Source organism: Pinus tabuliformis, chromosome 3_1 (genome assembly GCF_031772625.1).
Source record: "Pinus tabuliformis cultivar Carrire ecotype Pingquan chromosome 3_1, CPIR1, whole genome shotgun sequence".
Lineage (NCBI taxonomy): Eukaryota > Viridiplantae > Streptophyta > Pinopsida > Pinales > Pinaceae > Pinus > Pinus tabuliformis.
In genome coordinates, this window is record NC_142301.1 from 445,345,696 (window position 1) to 445,362,754 (window position 17,059).

The 17,059-nt window shown below is 36.2% G+C and overlaps 1 protein-coding gene across 1 annotated transcript in view; it reads left to right on the plus strand.

The window, feature by feature from the left end:
• LOC149187662 (serine/threonine-protein phosphatase PP2A catalytic subunit) overlaps window positions 1–16,854 on the plus strand; it is a 30,759-nt gene extending 13,905 nt beyond the window's left edge. Inside the window, exons 4-12 of the mRNA XM_089411433.1 lie at window positions 127–198; window positions 1,667–1,738; window positions 1,997–2,037; window positions 8,752–8,818; window positions 9,068–9,259; window positions 15,028–15,117; window positions 15,333–15,384; window positions 15,872–15,927; window positions 16,079–16,854. Coding sequence (XP_089267559.1) covers window positions 127–198; window positions 1,667–1,738; window positions 1,997–2,037; window positions 8,752–8,818; window positions 9,068–9,259; window positions 15,028–15,117; window positions 15,333–15,384; window positions 15,872–15,927; window positions 16,079–16,144 — 708 coding nt within the window. The 3' untranslated portion in view covers window positions 16,145–16,854. The remainder of the gene's footprint in view (window positions 1–126; window positions 199–1,666; window positions 1,739–1,996; window positions 2,038–8,751; window positions 8,819–9,067; window positions 9,260–15,027; window positions 15,118–15,332; window positions 15,385–15,871; window positions 15,928–16,078) is intronic.
• Window positions 16,855–17,059: the final 205 nt, after the last annotated feature.

Below are 17,059 nucleotides of genomic sequence, written 5' to 3' on the forward strand. Positions count from 1 at the left end.
GTTTAATTAGATTTTGTTCATCTCGATAGATATTTTATTCTTTCTAACAATTTAAACAAGTTGATTTGCAGCTATTGACAATCATTCTGAATGCCATAATTCACTTTGAACTTGTTCTGTTTGTAGTGTCCAGATACGAATTATTTGTTCATGGGTGACTATGTTGACCGAGGATACTATTCAGTCGAGACTGTCACTGTAAGTAGGGCATTCTCTGATACTAATCAACTTGTGCATTGTTCTTCATTGCAGTGGTTATGCCTCATTTTTTTCAGATGGTTTTTATTAAAAAGCGCTAAATGCATGGTAACTATTTTGCTTAATTTTGTACAAACATAGAATTTTGCAAGTTTAATATATTGTTGTGCAAGTTGCAAACCGAAATATATGCCATTTCACTCAGGTCAAATATACTGAGAACCCAATCCTGGATTTATTATTTGATGTTGTTGTTAGTCTATAAAAAGTGAATTTATTTTGTATTTATATATGCTTGTCGTGGTTTGTTGATTTTCTCTCCAATGTTTACAGTGCCTTGAGATCAAAATGTTCAATGATATCTTTCCTATTTCGTTTTTTGCAATACTAGTATATTCACTACCAAAGTGTGGAGGCACCCACTAGAAATGCTTTTTCAAATGAAACTAATTATTTTGGAATTGGCAGTTCCATTTTGCACTGTTGAGGCTAAAGCCAGTTCCCTTCCTGGAGCTGTTGAGGCTTAAAGCATTGTGTATGGCAGTTTTTTGAATATAATTTGGGCTAAAATTCTTTATGAAATGGGCTTACCTCATTTGCTTTCATGTTTAAGGTAAACAAAATTGTTTGAAAAATAGATCCAAGTAATAAGGGTAAGTCGTGGGACATTATTTAAATTAAGAACCAAGTCAAGATACAGAGATTGCTGCATACAGAAGAATAAGGGCAGGATGCAAATACTTGTGACTGGTTGGAATGTTGTCCTTAAGCATGAGATTTCTTTGATTGACAGCACCTCTCATGGTAGGAGTTCCCACTAAAGGTTAAGTTTTATCATTGCAAGGTGCATGAGTCGTGATACATAGAAATTGGTATGAATTATACAATCAATCCAATACCTACAAGCAATCCAATTATATTTACTGTATGGAACAAAAAACTGAAAAACAAGATCAAATAAAGGATGGCATTATTTAATGATGGTAAGACGTACTGAACATAACATGCTCAATCTTGGATTGACAAAGGAGAACGTAAATTCATTTGGCAAAATACTAATGTCTCAAGTCAGAAAACGACAGCATGTTGCCCAATGTGGTCATACCGAATCGGATTAGAATAATTTTGTCCCAAAATTATAACTAGGATCAGATCTGAAAGTTGAATTGGTTAATGGCTTGATCAAATAAAAAAATACATAAAATATTGAATTTTTGATAAAAATATATTTTCATGTACGTCAGCATAAATCCAAACCATTAACATCAAGCATGCAATGTTTGTTCACTTAATTTGCCAACCTATTGTATTTTTTGTTGTTGTTGTTGTTTTTTTTTTAATATTCCCTTCGAAATATTTATTCAAGCTTCTGCAAATTAATAGCACACTCTGCAATGATTCAATTAAGTGCCTTTCCTGTTTTAGCTGAAATGACACCATTGACATCAATTTGCACCTTGATATGCAGCTTCTAGTGTCATTGAAGGTGCGATATCCCCAACGAATTACCATTCTTCGAGGAAATCATGAGAGTCGTCAGGTGTGTTATTTTCCATCTCTTTTTATTGCAAAAAATTGTCTTCAGTTAGAGGGAATTGATGCTTTTTTTTGTCTCAATAACAGTGATTCATAGGCATGTTTGTTGTCTTTAAAAGCAGAAATCCCTTATGTAATTTTAGTTGATAGCCATGTTTTATAGATTGCTGGTTTAGCTGTGTGACCTAATCATTTTTAAAAAATTGTTGGAACAATTACTGAAAAATTGAGCTAAATTGTGTCATATATTGTATTGTGACAGATTACTCAAGTATATGGATTCTATGATGAATGTTTACGGAAGTAAGTTCCACTCTAGGCCAACCTTATTTCCTGGATTGGCAATTAATTTTTTAGTAATCTTTATTTTGGGGCTTGGTGAGAATTATTTGGACAGGTTTCTTGTTATGATTTGACAGTAGGTTTCAATGACAAATGCTTGCTGAACTTGTGGCTGCCAAATGCATTTATTTTTGTTGTCAATTATTTGCTAGTCAATTCCCACATTACAGTGCTTCAAGTACTAGGAGAAGGAGCTCAGAAGTTTTGCACAAATTGTTTGTGATCAACTATAAATGGAACAACTCAGAATAGTTTGCATTCCTCTGCAATATAAATATTCCTATCTGTTACTCATTCTTTGGACATAAAGTTATGCAAACACTTCATAGTACATACACATAATGGGCTAAAACTATTGCTGTAGCAGTTGAGCTTCAGAAAAAACAGAGTTTTAGTTAATTTTAGGAGTTCACTGAATATGACATGGCACTACATCTTTTGACAGTGCAGCTAAGTTATCTGAAATGGGCAAATAACTAGTGTTTTAAAAATGGAAATGGTTTCAGCATTTCAGAAGTCATCCTTCGTAAGATTTAGAATATAAGAAACAACTGATAAAGAAGGTAATTCTGTAGTAGACGTGCCACCTCTAGGATCTGCACAAAACAAATATCCAATTACCAGGCACAAATCTTAGGGCAGCTCACTTTAGGTTGCCTCTCCTTGCTGGGAGGTTTCCCTTAATCTTCCCTTGTGAAGCTCAATTATAAAATAGATTTGTAGAATGAAGACACTTTTAGATTTAGATATTGAAAATCAAAACTAGTTTAGGAGTTCACTGAGTATGACTCAATTTCCCAATGGATATACACTAGTTTTGATTTTAGTTTTAGTCATGGAATTGGTGACTATTGACACTGGGATTGACCTAGCACCACCAATTTCATGGAATTTTGATAGAGTGAGTTGGACGTAGCAATAGCATTAGTGGAGCATGGAGTCTAGCTCCTACTTCTAGAGGACGTTAGAGTCCAATGCCAGCGCCAAGGCCTTCTTCCTGTAGAGGAAAAACCATTTCTAGAGCCATTAGCTTTGTTTGTAAATGGAGCATAGGGTATCACTAGTTTATTTATTTGATTTTCATTGTAGATGTCTTGTGATGATGAGATACATTTATTATATTTTTTGTTGATATTTTTAGGTTGAGGTAGGACTCAGGTGTCAGGACATTATTTAGTGTTGATGTGTGATAGTAGCACTAAACATCTTGTACATCTTATCTATTAGTTCTGTTTTCATATATGCATTTATTTTGATGTTGTTGCTTTTGATGTTTACAAAAATGAAAAAGAATGATTTTTTTTTTTAAATAATTCGTGTATATATATCTCCGCAGGGAACCCAACAGCTTGTCTGATACGTAACTACTAGTAAACCTCCGAGGGTCTATGGTCTTGTTCCCCTCTCCTTAAACCGGGTTATAATTGGCGGATTTGAACCTTGGATCTCTGAGTTTTCACAAATTTCACATTACTTCGATCACCAATTGAGCTGCCCCCTGTTGAAAAGTCAATAGGGGTAGCACTTAGGGTGATTTCTCTTTACTTGATAATTGCTTATGAAGTTATGTTGGCTTCTTATTACTTTATTATGTTTTGTACATCAAACAATTTCGAAACCATAAACAATGAAGATCACAAATAGACAATGAACATAGGATGTAGGCGCTCCAAGACAGGGCAAAACCCCTCCAAGGGCAAAACCCAAAAAATTCTTCTCTTCTTATAGAATTATATCAAATGATGAATCCAAGACCCAAACACCAAAACCAAGACCTTCAACAAGACCCAAGTCAACCCTCCCAAGCCTTTCCAACAAGTTAAAGTCAACTCAAGTCAAAACCTTCCAAATTAACTCTAGCCACAAAATTTCGGACCTGTAGTAGCTCTGCAACTTTGGCCCCTCTAACAGCTTCAAAATTTTGCACGTGTTATGAATCTAGGGTAGATTTCAAGACAAAAACTTTGATTTTTCTTCTTTCTCTCGCTTGCTTCCCAATTCCTTTCCTTGGAGATCGAACTTGCATGGTGTTGTAACAAATGAGGTCGAACTGTCTCTATTTATACACATCCGGGAGGTCGAAATACCCCTTCCAGGGCCGACTTGGTCTTGGAGGAATAAAAATTACATTTTTGACTCAAATAAATTTCTTTTTCCACTTTGTCTTCAAACTCTAAATGGGACTTGACTCAAGGACAATAATTTGACTTACGAAAATATTCTTTTGACTCAATAAACCCAAAAAGCATGAAGACCATGCTTGACCTAGATGACCAAATAATTTGAGCATGAAACCCATGCTTGAAAATAATATTTCGTTTTCTTCTTTTTGATCTTTTACATAAAATATATAATAACATAAATCCAATATCAATTATGAAGACCAAACCGAGTTACATTTTCTAACACCCCTTGGGACAATTCTTATAATTTTTTTTTAATGTTTTTTTATTTATAATTTTGTTGTTATTTTGCAATATTTTCTTTTTTGCACCCTTGATGATATTTTTTCTTATGGAACGATTGCAACATTGCTTCAAACATTGATGAACATCTATAACTAGAAAATTCTAGCAACAAATTTCCTTAATTATCAAAGGCTACATCAAGAGGTGGGGAGGATTTTATCTTACCTCTAACGTCTTATTGAAGCAATGATGACCTTCTATAAAGATTATTTTAGCAGCAAAATACATTGGCAATCCTTGCAAAACGATGGTCATCTATCCAAGAGGGAGGAGAAATGGAGAAACTTTGCATTGAGCTTGACTTCTCCATCCCAGAAGATCTTTAACTAAGCTTAGAGGGAAAATCTTATTCATGTGGCCTTGTCTTTGTAAATAATAGCTTTCTTCCTTTTATGGAGCGTCTCAAACATTCTACAATATTTTTCTTAAAGTAATTTAAGATCCATGAACCTTAAATAGTAAAATTAAAATGCATAAAAGAGTTCAGAAGTCTCATTCAAGCTGGGTGGTGGTTATTAATGGTGAAACAATGCAAATTAGTGTTCGATGCCATACCTCCTTCTCATTGGGAAAACTCTCAAATCATTGTTTTTGACCTTGTCCATTTTTTTTGTTAATTTTTTTCCAAAGAAAAACTATATACTTGTTATTTCAAGGAGAAATCAAAGTATACGTAAGTCTCGATCGCTCCATCATAGAGCACTTCATCTCCATCTACCAACTAGCCCAACTTGCTCTTATCTTGAACAACTTTCTAGTTTCTTTAAAAGCAAGACTATATCGACGTACCAACATAATTTTTTAGCTATTCCATGCATGAACCAAGAAACAAAGATTATGTCGCAAAAGAGACGATCAAAACAAGACTAGTTGAGTTTCTAGAGTTGACTTGCTGCCTCAATATTCAATGCAATGTCTAAGACCGACTTCTAAATTTAATGCTTCCTTTAACAGAGAGTCAGTCAACTAATTAAATTCTTGGTGAATATGAAACATGAAAACCTTAGTAACATATTTTTGCAAATCATAAATTTGACATTGGGAAGGTTCAATGACCATATTTTCTAGCCACGTCGACCCATTAAACCAGTCAACAATGACTCTGAAATCATAAGCCACTTGGATAGGCTAGAGCCCTTTGTCCTTGGCAAAGAAAAGAAGTGCTAAGAGCACAATTAACTTTGCACATATGTTAGTTGTTGAAGGTTATGGGAGTTTCGAAAGGTCTTTTGCATAGGCTTGGTGTCCTAGCATGTGGTGTTGAAAAGTAGCGAAGGAATGGATTCCTTGATTTGTGCCTTAATTCAAGGAATCAAACTTGTGATCTTCTTAGTCATGCACGAGTTCTAGCGATGTGGATGAGTTCAAGAAGCAGTTTGACTAGTGCGAGTTTGTGGAGGACCGAGTTATCTGTCCTCTAGTGTGATTTAAGTTGGGAACTAAATTCTTAAGTGGAGTTAGCCTCCTAAATTTTAGGAGGATCTAGTTAACTTTTGTAAACTAGAAAAGCTCTAGTTCAACTTCCTAATTTAGAAACTTACTAATAATAGGCAAATCGAGTTGCTTATAGGAAGATCGAAAGCACACCTTGTATTCATAATTCTTGAGCAAGAGTTTGTGAGCAAGTGAGCTGGTGAGAGGAACGAGCCAAGAAGTTCTCTTGTGTGAGTTGGAGAAGGAAGGCAACCTTGAGAATGTGGCAGCCTAATATGAGATTCATGGTAGTGTTATTTCGGGAGTGCGCTCCTGGGTTGCTCCCGATGTGCTTCTGCTCAGAGAGTGCTTCAGGAGTGGATTTGGGGGGGGGGGGTTGGCGCTGTCCCGTAGCCCTGGTTGAAAATATGATTGTGTAAACCATTTGGCTTGGGTGGGGAATTGACCTTGAATCCCAAGAAAATATGGATGATGCTGTTGCTGTTTGGTGGAACGAGTGTGCACATCCAACAAAGTACATTCGGCAAATGCTGGCTGGAAGTTTGGAATATTATATGTAGGATGGAGACTTGAACAACTTGCATGTCATCCCCCAAAAGAGGAGGCTGATACACTTTTAGATTTTGGACATTGATAACGTCATGGACCCTCAACTGTGGAGGCAAGTCCAAACGGTATGCACTATTATTAATATGCTGCAAGATTGTATATGGTTGATAGGGCAACAATTTGGTTTGTGGTGTTCCTGACCCTTGAAATGTTGTTTGTTTAGCTGCAACTAAATACTATCGCCCTCGGTATCAATGGCCAAGTTTGCTTGGTGTTAACATCTTTATTCAACATGTAAGCAAGGACCAAGCTCATGGCCTGGAATATGGACAAGGGTGCTATTTGAATCTAAAAATGCCGCCACTACAAGGAGTTCATTGTGGTAAAGGGGTATTAGAAGATTGGCCAACTCCAAGATCTGCTTGTCTTTAACTTCATTGAGGGTATCAATGGCCAAGTTTGCTTGGTGTTTAATATCCTAGTCAACATGTGAGCAAGGGCCAATGTCATTGCCTGGAATATGGACAAGGGTGGTTTTTGAATAAAAATATTGCCACTACAACAAGTTTATTAAAATTCAAATAAAAGTTTTGCTGACCCAGTATCTTTTCGCAGCAAACGCAAGCAAAGTCCGTCCTTTCCATTTTCACTGTTTTGGTTTAATGTTTTGCCACTTTTTAGAGCTTGCCATAGCACTGTTTGCTGCTATATTCTCCAGTTGCTGTTATGAAATGGGCCAGCGGACAGCAAGCTAACAGCCTAGTAGTCTACAGGTCAAAGGCTGAGGTTGCTGTTTTTGCCAGTGAAGGCTATTATAGGCAGAAAGTAACCCCTGAAAAGAACAGTTCCAGAAAATAACCCAAATAACTCAAAAATCCGTTTTAAAACCTGTAAAAGAATTTGCTATAAACCTAAATAAAAAACAGCAATGAATAAACGAAGAAAACAGCATGTAGAGGTTACATCTATGGATGCTGTAAGATGCCTGTAACAGTCAATCAATGAGTAAAATCTAGATAAAACCTCCTGTCTTTGATGCCCTAGATGCCCAGCTCTTTTGGTGAACGGCCAAAATGTGTTGGTTGGTACCCTCGATGGGTTACTTTGCCCTCCTATAGTTATGTTTGTCACTTGCAGTCAACGAATGGAGGAAATTCACTCAAACAGATGGAAACAATGTGGAAAGTCCCTGTCTAAAGGGTATTTATGCTTTTCCTGGAGAGTATGAGTCAAACTTACGAGTCATACTCTTCGATTGTCCTTGAAACCTGCAAGTCAAACTGTGAGGTCATTCATCAAACTTGCACTGACTGAGTCAAACTTTGTCAATCTGAGTTTGACCTGCTAGATTAGGAAAAACCGTTGTGGTCCAATCTTGTGCTTTTTTCTAACTTAGGGCCAGGCTTTTCAGCTCTTCTTTGGATATATGCTATGCCAGTGAGATAGATCGACTAGTAAAAGGGGATTCCGGCAGATAAAATTCAGTTCTGTGGTTGGGAGTCCATTAAATCCGTATAATGGAGTCTTATTTGAACTTCACTCCTGCAAGTCACTCCCACACTTTGTTATGCCAGTTTTTCTTTTTTCTCAAACCACCTACAGTTTCTGTGGCTACCAACGTATAACATAAAAGTCTAGTAGTAGTGATCAAAGACATTAAGGAATTTGTATATCAGTGACAAGACCTTCAACTAGCGAGTTCCTGTGCTTGCTACTACCGTGCACATAAGCTGCAGAAATATTGATCTTAGTAATATAATTTTGTTTAAGTATGAGCAGGCATACAAATAGAACTCTTGGTGGTCTTTGCAAATTCCCGCTGGTTGCAGAATGCAGGTAATCGGGGAATATAAAATCCTTTCCTTTTTTGTGGCTTAACCCCGATAACTACAGATGGTGTGAGAATTTGTAGGTGATGGTACCAAATTCTTCGACTGATGATTTTTTATTGAAAATATTTTCAAACAAAGAATATTGAAAATTTGTGACGACCCTTGTATATAAAAAAATTTAGAGTGATGAAATGTTTGGCTTAAGCACACTTTTTTACATATATTTGTTCATTCTATATTGAGTTAAGGGGAATTGGTTGTAGCAAAAGTTGATAGTGCAGCTGCTGTGTTCTATGTTGCATTTGATGCAACTAGTGAAGCTTTGTTAAACAAGCACATGAGTTTGTGCTGTCAAAGCTTTTATTGTACTAACATTGTTCATGATTGTCCAGGTATGGAAATGCAAACGTCTGGAAGATATTTACAGACCTTTTTGACTACTTCCCATTGACAGCACTGGTGAGTAGACTTCTGAATGTTCTGAGAGGTGGAAGTCAGTCAATTGATTTTGTTCAATGTCTAGTGTCTGTTATGCTTCTGCTACCAACGGAGGTTCTTTCTTGCAAACATTCTTTGATTTTTATTATCAGCATTGGGACGATATAGATTATCAGATTTTACTCTAGTGTGTTTTGCGAAAGTTTCTGAATTATTATGCATCAAATTTGACAATGCATGTAAATCACTTTTTGGTTGTTTCTGCGACAGGTAGAATCAGAAATTTTCTGCTTGCATGGTGGTTTGTCACCTTCCATTGACACATTAGATAACATAAGGAATTTTGACCGTGTTCAAGAAGTGCCTCATGAAGGTCCCATGTGCGATCTTTTGTGGTCAGATCCAGATGATAGATGTGGATGGGGAATCTCTCCACGTGGTGCAGGGTATACATTTGGACAGGTAAGATTTCTTTATGTGCATTATGAACATGTTGACTTTTCCTTGATGAAGTTACATTGGTGTTAACACAAGGAATCAACCATAACCTCCCATGCTGCGTGTGCATACACCGCTGTATAAGCTATGTGGATTGAGCACTGGAGCAAGGCAATTTCCTTGTGCTTTTCAGAGAAAAATAAACTTTTATTATCTCTGTAAAAAATTCTCGAAATTAAATGATTTTTGTGGCTTGAACTCATCCAAAGAAAAAGCTAGTACAGTGTTTTGAAATTTATTCAGAATTTCATTTACAGTGTCAGAAAGGTAGACCATTTCTCTAGGCACAGCAGCACTGTAGCAGTGACATAAACTTGAGCTTACCTTGAATACAACTTATGCTTCTTTTTTCAAATTCAATCTCAGTCAAATATACTAGGATTTAGGTTGAAGGAAATATCATTATCATCTTTAAATTGTTATTGTAGATGTTGCCTGGTAAATATGTTCCTTTGGTTGATCAGAGACTATCTTTTTTTTGTCCTTGCCTATGTGATTTGGTTTTTATCATGGACTGCTCAAGTTGACCTTAGCATGTTCTGGGTCAAGTGTTCTACATATGTTGTTGTTATATATTACAAATTAACACACGGGCAGGTCTGACTACAGATTCATGATGTATACACGTTCTATTTTGATTTTGAAAGTGTGATTTTGGTTATGAAAGTGGTTCCTGCCCTTGAGGCTATGGAAGTGACAAGCATTTGTATGCAAGTGATTGGCAGTGTTGGAATCTTGAGGTGGGCTTCATTCCTTCTTGATTGTTTGTGGATTGAGAAGCATAAACTCTGTGAAGGAAGTGCTTACTTCTTGCTTCTTACCAGTCTTTATCAGTAAAATTCCTTTGAGCTAGAGTTTGTGCATGTAAATGTTACTTATTACATGCACATGTTCTTGCTTCATAATTTTAAACATTAGACGTAGTTTGAAAATTAACGGGTACACCTCAGCATGCTATGATTCATCTACATACCTGCCTGTATTCTATTGTGGCTCCCTTCTTTGGTGTGTTACGGTTCTCAGTAGAAGTTGGGGCACTTAGTTGAGCATTTTTCATCCAATATTAGGCATCGCGAAAGTCACACTTATGACAGACAGATCATTAGGTAGTCAGAGTGTCCCAAATAGTCTGATGGACATAATATAACTATTGTGGCTCCCTTCTTTGGTGTGTTACGGTTCTCAGTAGAAGTTGGGGCACTTAGTTGAGCATTTTTCATCCAATATTAGTCATCGCGAAAGTCACACTTATGACAGACAGATCATTAGGTAGTCAGAGTGTCCCAAATAGTCTGATGGACATAAATATAACAAGTGGAAGTTTCAAAGATATGGTGATATGCAGTAGAACTAAGAAAAACAAAATACTTGAATGTATTTGTGCAAGGCTTTTGAAAATGTAGAATTTATCTCAGAATGTGCCTTCTTTTCAAAAAGGGTGCTGCTTATGTGAAACTATGATTTGAAAATCTATCCCTGAAAAATGAAGATGTTTTGATCTTCTATGGATGCTGGCCAGGTCAAGTTACACACTTGCTAAGAGTTCGGTTAAAACATGGGAAGTTTGATCAGAAGTGAGTGCCCCTGGCTGTCATGAATCAGGGATAATGGGCTATGGTTTTGTTGCAAAGATAGACTTGAATCTGTATGCAGATACTGATGCAGATTTGCAAGATTGATTCTGCCTTTTGTTTAATCTTTTTCATCAGATGTCTTTAATCTAAGTTACGTTTAAATGAATATAAATCTGACGCCTTTTGGGGGAATTCAGGATTGGATTAAAGGAACAAATATATAAAACGAATAGAATATATAATTCTCTATGTTACTGGATCTGGCACAGGGAGCTCCATGGATCTGCGGATCTTATCTGGATCTGTGAAAAATACGGCAATGTGGCAGATCCATACTTGCAGGAAACAGATCGTATGCTGAGGAAACGGATCAGATGCTAAGTAGATGGATCCTGCAGATTTCAAGAGGAATTCTGTGGTCAACTTGGCTGATTTGACTGAGTCCAGGTCAACTTGGCTCTGAGTTTGAAAACACTGGCTGCACCTGAGGGGTGGCTAAGCTGTGGCTACACTTCTATACCCCTTTCTGACCACCCAGCCAGCTCGATGGCAAGGTTTGTGTTTCAGGTGCTGGGACTAGCTGAAGTGAACAGAATGGGCTGGATAAATGCTAGTTGTTTGCCTGCTCATAGTATATGGAGCACCTGTTGCCTCCCAAAATGCCCAATAGCTGCCTCACGTGGGCCATGTCACAACCAAAATCTGGTTATAAGAATCACACAAATAATTGAACTGTCATACCATGTGATGCTTCTAGAAGGCTGCCTGTTGTAAAGAATGCATCATTCCAGAGTTAAAAATTAGAGTTACTGATATCATACAAAAAAAAGATTAATATTTACGATTAATCTGGGTGGGTGTGTTTTTCTTCTTCCCTCCAGCACATCGCCTCGCCTCCCAAACCAACAAAAAGTCTCTAGCATGCTTGAGATATATAAAGGGTGGGTGTGTTTTTCTTCTTCCCTCCAGCACATCGCCTCGCTCCTCAAACCAAAAAAGTCTCTAGCATGCTTGAGATCCATAAACATTAATTATTTCATGAGCTTTACAGAGTAACAGGTGATATTGTTCATAGACATGAGCCTTAATTATAATCTGTCTTAGCTTGATTGAAAATTGATCTGGATTGCATCTTGGTCATACCCAACTGCTTCCTTCATTTGATGGAATCCCTAACACCTTTCCTGGGGAGCCATCCTAGTTTCTCCAGCGGATTGTAATTCAGCAATAACCCTTGTCAATAATGGTTTCAGTTCTAAATGTTGTGATTTATAAAAGGATTTAATTTTTGAACTCAGTGTTTTTATTTTTTTTTAAAATATTATTATATTTTTTTGTACTTGACATATATTTGCTGTATCAGGATCCTGTATTTTAAAAATTCTAGCAGATTCATATCTGTATCTGTATCCTGGTAACTTAGATAATTGTACCTCTGGAAAAGGATTTCCATGAAACTGAAACAAAAATTCAGATCTATTCAAATTCAGAAATGCAGGCTGCTCCAAAAAGTTTAGATTTGTGTGTTTTAGGATGTGGAAGGGGCTATCCAAAAGTTTTGGTTCCAAGGAAAAAAAAGTAGTACTTTTATTAGTATAACAAAATTATGGTGTTAGATGCCCCATGGCATTCATAAGTTCTTTTAAGCCTTTTACATGACATTGATATGTCTTTTGTTTAATCTTTTTCATCAGATGTCTTTTAACATAAGTTACATTTTAATGGATATAAATGTGCCTCAATTTGTGAAAATTCAGGGTTGTACTAAAGGAACGAATATATAAAAAATAATAGCAATATATAATTCTACCTCTGTTAAAAGATATTCTACCTCTGTTAAAAGATTTACCCCATGTCATTTGTAAGTGCTTTTAAGCCGTTTACATGACATTCATATGCCTGATCTATCATCACCAAAGAAAACTGCAAGTTGTTCCTGTTCAGTTAAATAAGTAGCCTCTTCAAAAAGGCCAAAATCACATCAGAAAAGTACATTAATCAATCTTTCCAGCGATCAGTTAAAGTCTTATCATGTTGAAATTTGGTACCGGAGGACAGGTGGTTCCCTAAGGCTTTGATCTTTGGCCTAGGGAAAAGTGTCCAAAATAATTTAATTTTTCTCCTAAAGTAACTTTATAATTTTTTATAAAGTTAAATCTAATTTGAAAGTGACTTTAAGTGATAAAGTTACTAAGTCTAATTTTAAAGTGACTTTTATAAAGTCAATGAAAAATTAGAAAGGAAAAGTGACTTTGGAAATAAATGACTAAGTGGGTCTTTATTAAAGTGGGGTGAATTAAAAAATAGAAAGTGAAATTTAAATGAGCATTTAATCTCAGCCATTGATCTAAATCTATTTCAGCCATTGGATTTAGGGATCACCCAAAAGTCATTTAGGGTTGGGTTAAGGGAGGAAAATGAGGAAAAAGATCATTCATTCTTTCATGAGCAGATTGAGAGAGAGAGAGCAAGAGAGCAAGGGAGATTTCTGGACAAGGAGGAGAAGGAGGCAGCAGCTTGGCACACATACCAAGACAGCATTTAAGCAAATCCTTACAGCTGAATGTGCAAGCAGTAAAAGGCAGATTTTTCTTGAGCAAACAGCAAAAGGCAGATTTGTTTTTGCACAGAAATCGAGGTCCGTACAGCATGTCCGTACCGTCCGTACAGTGGCCGTACAACATTGTGTTGCTGTTTGGAAATTTCTGGTGGTCTGTGAGGCTCAGAAATCGAGATAAGTTGTAAATTTGTTTGCTGATTTTTGCTGAAAATTTCTCACTGTAAAAAGGCATTTCCAGAAATAAAGAAGAGCTCTCAAACTGGTTTTCCCCAAGAGTTGTAGGGGGTTTTTCCAGGGTCAAGTTGACCAAAAATCACTGAGTTTAAATGTGTTTTAATGGCTGTTTTTAATTGCTGATTTTTATTTCTGCAATTTCCAGCATTCTGAAAAAATTTCCAGAATTTGTGTTTTCAGCAATATTTTTTTTTTTTCAGTCTGTTAAATATATGGTTATGGGAATGGGCATTTAACTACATGGGAGAAATAAGGTGAAACTGAAAACCGGGGTGGGAAACAGAATTTTTACATATCATGATACAAAAAAGGAGAGAAACTGTAATGGCTACAGATAGGTCTTTGGTTCATGATATTAATCTGCAGTATCCCATTTGGATTAGTGAAACAATCTAGGTTCCTTGTTCTAGCCTAATTCCAGCTTTTGAGAGCCCATCTGTAGCACTGTTCTTACATCTGTAAATATGAGACAAATGTATATTGAGAAAGATGCTAATACATTGAGAACTTCATCACAAGGGTCATAGTGTAAAATCCTTGAGAGCAATTTTTTTGTGCATCCATTGGATAACTAGCTTTGAGCCTCCAAAAATTTGTAATTGGGTTATACCATATTCTTGGGCACTTTTTCAGGACCAGCTTTAAAGCCACCAATTCTCAAAGGTAGTTAGCTTGCTGGCCCATTCCTGCTCTAAAAGAAACTGGGATTTGAAAATAAATATAGTATGCCTCCTGTGCCTTTTTGTTTAATGTTTTTTTTTTGGTTTCGATTTTTTCTGATTCTGAAAAAAAATGAATGTATTTTGTATTTTTAATGTTTACCTGCTGTGTTTTGCCGATTTTTTGCCAATGTTTCTAAGAAGATGTTTTCTGGATTCACCGTTTTTTGGCGGATGCTGATTTTATCAATATAGGTAAGCCACCAGTTTGTTAATATAGCAGTTAGGTATGGCAGTCAATTCTGTCTTTCTAGTTTGTTGGTCTTGATGTTAGTTTTCCTGTCAGCTTATAGATAGTCATCTATTACTAATGGGAGCCTATCTGTAAATAATGGGCTGGTATAAACATGCCAAATGGTAGTTATACAGGCAAAAAGGGGCTTGACTGTGCAGTTCTTCCATTACTATGCTTTCTGCTTTTATATGGAACCCGCAAAAGACTCTTTTGTAGTCGTCAATAAGAGTGCAATTTCCATGTGGAATGCAATACCCACTATTGTTTGGAGGAGCAAAGCAATCTGAAACAATGTGTTATTGTACTATTTTCCCTACATGTTTATGTTTTTCTTAATTCTTAATGTCAAATTTTGATTCTTCGAACTGATCTGGAATATTGTGTAACTCATAGGTTTGTTTTATTTTCAGGATATATCTGAACAATTTAATCATACAAACAACTTGAAACTTATTGCTAGAGCTCATCAACTTGTCATGGAAGGCTTCAACTGGGGGCATGTAAGGGACATTTACAACCCTCTGATGATTGTTTAGTTGATAAAACTGTTAGATTTTTCTTCTGAATACATGCATGTCCAAGCTCACCTGCAACATACAATGGATGATTTTGTAAAGAACTGCCTCCATTTGCATTTCTTTAGCAATGCAGTAGCTAGCTCTTGTTTTGGCAGGTTAAAAGTAGTGAGGATGTTATTTGTTGGATTTTTTTGCAGGAGCAAAAGGTTGTCACAATATTTAGTGCACCGAACTACTGCTATCGGTGTGGTAAGTTTGGAAACATTAACCTATCCTTTGATATTTTCTAAGAGACAATATATGAATTGGGCAATCCCAATTTTATGCACTAGTAATAGGAATCTCATGTGGTGTTTTGTGGATGATTATAGATGCTCCATTGTATAATGCTTGATCTGTTAGATATTATTCTGATGATGATTTTTTTTTAACAATGGAGCTAGTTGTGTGTTGAATATAATTATGTCAATATTATTGTTTGCAAGGTTTGTCAAATTTTATTTAAGGTAATGGATTTGGTTATGCTTTGCTTTCAAACTATTTTTAGAATTTAAATAGATTCATTTTTGATGGTTCTGAGGAAGTAGTTTTTGTTCCTTTTCAAGTAAGTTTGCTTTGGAAGATCTGCCATGCTGAACTTGCTGATTCATAGCAAATATTTTGGATTGCTTCCTAGCAAGTTTCTTGCCTTGGTTGAAATCTTTTATTATGGTCTGACTTAAAATTGTATGTGCAGGTAATATGGCATCTATTTTGGAAGTTGATGATACTAAAGGACATACTTTTATTCAGGTTGAGCAATTACCTCTTGTAGTACATGCCAGTGATTATTTTGTGGTTTTTGTCAACTATGCTCTCAGCAAGTGGTTGGAGAAGGCAACAGTTTGAATATTTAATAGGGTCAGTATTTTTGTTGATATGATGTTATTGTTTGTAATTACAGTTTGAGCCAGCACCAAGGCGAGGAGAACCAGATGTGACACGGAGGACACCAGACTATTTTTTATGATTTGTTCTATTGTATGTCTGCTGCTTGCTGTTTTTCTGCCATCAAGCCTCCGTCTGCTATTTGATCTTTGGAGCTGCCACTTTATGATCATACGCATACTGTTGATGCAAAGCTTTTCAGAGTTTCAAATTGATCCGCTACATTCAAATTATGCTTCAGGGTGGATGGGGGAAGCATGTATTATGATCAGGTATTACCTGCAAAGGTCTGTGTTTTGTTAGTTTGGAACACTTTCTGTAGGCGGTGCAAGTGCACTGTGTATCCATTTAAGATGCTGCTTTAATGTAGGGAGAGGCAATTTATTTGCCAAGTGTTTATTTAATCTTTAACGTTGTAAACACTTATATTTGGGCATTGTCTGCTGATTGAGTAGCCTGCCCATTTCAATCTCATTAGCTCTGGTAGTTTGGGACAATTGCTGTTACCAACGCTCATGAGAAATTGCATTTTATTGTGCCTTTAACCTATCCATGGATTGGAGAATCCCTACTTCACAAATCCTGATTCTCACGGAATATTTCAGGAAAGCAGGTTTTCTGTATTTAATTTTAGCAGATATTATCCATTTGCAAGCACATCGTAGGGTCAAGGATCGGACGTTGGTAAATGCAAAAGGGCACATTTTATTTTTGTGGCTGTGATATTATTTAACTCGAAGTTTGTAATTTTAAAGTGAAATTTGGTAAATGCTAAAGGGCACATTTTATTTTTGTGGCTGTGATATTATTTAACTTGAAGTTTGTAATTTTAAAGTGAAATTATCAGCGTTTTCTGCAAGTTTGTTTTTGGAAGCATATAATTTTGTGTTTCTGATCCTTGAGGGTAATTGGATCATTTTCAGATATATCAATTTGTTTGAAAGATAAAGTTATAAAAGAGGCCAACGAGTGATAATTATTCTCATTTTATTTGAAA